Source organism: Gekko japonicus, unplaced genomic scaffold (genome assembly GCF_001447785.1).
Source record: "Gekko japonicus isolate JY-2015 unplaced genomic scaffold, Gekko_japonicus_V1.1 scaffold5387, whole genome shotgun sequence".
Classification (NCBI taxonomy): Eukaryota; Metazoa; Chordata; class Lepidosauria; order Squamata; family Gekkonidae; genus Gekko; species Gekko japonicus.
Window position 1 is genome coordinate 1 of NW_015171055.1, and position 2,851 is coordinate 2,851.

The 2,851-nt window shown below is 44.3% G+C and overlaps 1 protein-coding gene across 1 annotated transcript in view; it reads left to right on the forward strand.

The window, feature by feature from the left end:
* Positions 1-617: 617 nt before the first annotated feature.
* LOC107117018 (DNA (cytosine-5)-methyltransferase 1-like) overlaps positions 618-2,851 on the forward strand; it is a gene marked incomplete at both ends in the record, with an annotated part of 52,658 nt that continues 50,424 nt past the window's right edge. Inside the window, 3 exon segments of the mRNA XM_015419050.1 lie at positions 618-804; positions 1,307-1,347; positions 2,439-2,490. Of these exon segments, the coding sequence (XP_015274536.1) occupies positions 618-804; positions 1,307-1,347; positions 2,439-2,490 (280 nt within the window).

Genomic DNA, 2,851 nt, shown 5'->3' on the forward strand with positions numbered 1-2,851 from the left:
CCGGGGGCTCAAAAAAAAAAAGATATTTCCGGAACAGAGTCATTTAGGAGATGGTGCACTTTTAAAGTATTAGGAAGACTCGTCATTTTGGCTAAGATAGGGTTTAAATATCTAGCACTATGGCCACTTAAAATTGACAGATTTGAGTCCATCTAATAGTAGAAAAGAGCAAGAGTCCAGTAGCTCCTTAAAGATTTAACAAAATTTGTGACAGGGCGTGAGCTTTTGTGAGTCACTGCTATTGGAAGAAGTGAGCGGTGACTCACAAAAGCTCCTCCCCTGTCACAAAAGTTGTTAGGCTGTAAGGTGCTACTGGACTCTTGCGCTTTTCTACTGCTACAGACAGACTGACACGGCGACCCATCTTGATATATCTCTAATAGTTATATCTCTTCAACATTTCAGGCAGCAGCTCTGTTTAGCAGGGTACCTTGGAATCTATGCAGCCAATCAGAAGCTTTGCCGAGCACGAGGCCCACCTAACCCCGCCCACTTCCTAAATGCCCTCAGCAGGCACCACAGGAGGTGTGGGTGGGTACCCCATTTGGCCCCCCCTCCGCCTACAACCTGAACATCCTTTGTGAAACCCATATAACTTCTCGTTCCTCTTGGCTTAGAAACCCCTGCCTCCCTCATGGAAATGATTACAAGAAGCATCTTGCCGTATTGACTTCCTTTTCGGCTTTACATTTTGTGGTCCATCCCAACAGCTCCGCGAAACGAAAATCAGAAGAGGTGAACGGAGAAGTGAAACATGAAATAAACGTCGAGCCAGAAGAGGAGGAGGAGGAGTCCGGGGAGAAGGTAGGCGTCCCCTTAGTCACAGAAAAAGATTTGAAACTATTCTTTCAAATTCTTGAAATACCCAGACACACAACTTAAATCCTTCCAAGTGATGGATATCCCAGTTCGGGATCTGGGGGAAGACGGATGCTTAGCATCTACCAGATCCAAGCTTGCACCAGTTTGGTGTAGTGGTTAGGAGCACAGACTCAAATCTGGGAGAACCAGGTTTGATTCCCCACTCCTCCCCATGCAGCTGCCAGTGTGATCTTGGGTCAGTCACAAGCTCTTTCAGAGCTGTTCTCTCATGGGCAGTGCTCGAGAGAGCTCTCTCAGCCCCACCTACCTCACAGGGTGTCTTGTGAGGAGGGGAAGGGAAAAGAGATTGTAAGCTGCTCTGAGACTCCTTCGGGTTTTGAAGGGCGGGGTATAAATCCAATATTCTCCTCCTCCTCCTCCTTTGTCTTACTCGAAAAGACTTGCTGCCTTCTTAATGCGTCTTCTCTTTCATTTCCCTTTCAAGGACCAAGATGAGAAAAGGATCAAAATGGAAAACAAAGATGCGTAAGTGGCGGGACCAACGGCGCTTCCTCTTTCCACTGCCTCATCTTTCTAGCAAACGTGCTAGTAATTTGTAGCAACGTACAAAACACATCTGTACATTGCAATTTGTAGCTATGTACAAAACGGGGCTTTTCCTGTGCGGACTGAAGACAAACAGGTGTCCTGTTGTCAAAATAGGGCTAGCTGCACAGTCCAATATTGACTAGGACTTTTGTGACAATAAGGTATTCGGTATTAGATTATACATATATGATATTGTGAACAAAATGGGTCACCTTTTAAACAAATATACACTTCAGGGTGGATTTAATTTTAAGTCAAATTGATATAAATCATGATTTAAATCATGGTTTTTCTGCCCAAAGGCTCATTCTTGCTGGCCTTAATATTTGCAAACCAGATGAAGGTTTCATTTTAGTATAACAACTTTTCAGGTTAGTTTTAGTTATATCAGAAAGATAAATGATTGGTTATTCACCACTTGAAATAGCTAATTATGGAAATCATTGCAAAGTGAACTGTCTTCAGTTTAATAGGTTGTTAATCGTTCATATTTGAACAACGTTTCTGCTGTACTTTATTGGAAGGAGAAAAATAATCATTAGCAATAACCATTTAAATTGTTTTATTTAACTAAAACAATAACGTGTAGGGTTGCCAGCCACACCCCCACACCCCGTTCTGCCAGCTTACCAGCGGGGAGAGCCCCGTCCCCAAAGAGCTCCACGGCTCCGACATGCCTGGCGCAATGACATCGCCCAGATGCTGGACTAGATGGTAATTGACATTTTGTGCAAAAGCAGATTTGTGCCTCTTCACCCAAAGAACTATACCAAAATGGAGCATACCAGCTGATAGCCATGGAAATGTTTGAGCCAGGATATGAAATAGGATCTGGCTCTTTGGAGAACTTTCCTCCTTAATTATGGAAGGTTTTGTTTGTCTATTTTAACCTCTGGGGGTATATCAGATATTGGAGTTGGACTGCTTCCTCAGGCTTTTAGATTCTCTCTTTTTGGCTATGGTCCATGTCAGTCTTGTGATAGTTCATGCTACCCTGCATTCTGATTGTCTTGTCTGTTTCTGCCCAGGTCTGACGTCAAAGAAGAAGCTAGTCAGGTTAAAATTATACCACCTGTTAAAGTAAGTAATACATTTTCTTTGCTTTCATAAAAAACCTGGCTAGAGTGACGGATGCTTCTAGCATATTTATTTTCCAATGCGGTAGCAGTGTCAACTGTTCCAAGACAGATTCTTCTACAAACCATTCATGAAGGGACCCTGGCTCAGTGGCAGAGCCTCTGCTTGGCATGCAGAAGGTCCCAGGTTCAATCCCCGGCATCTCAAGTTGAAAGGACCAGGCAGGAGGTGATGAGGAAGACCTTGACCTGAGACCCTGGCTCAGTGGCAGAGCCTCTGCTTGGCATGCAGAAGGTCCCAGGTTCAATCCCCGGCATCTCAAGTTGAAAGGACCAGGCAGGAGGTGATGAGGAAGACCTTGACC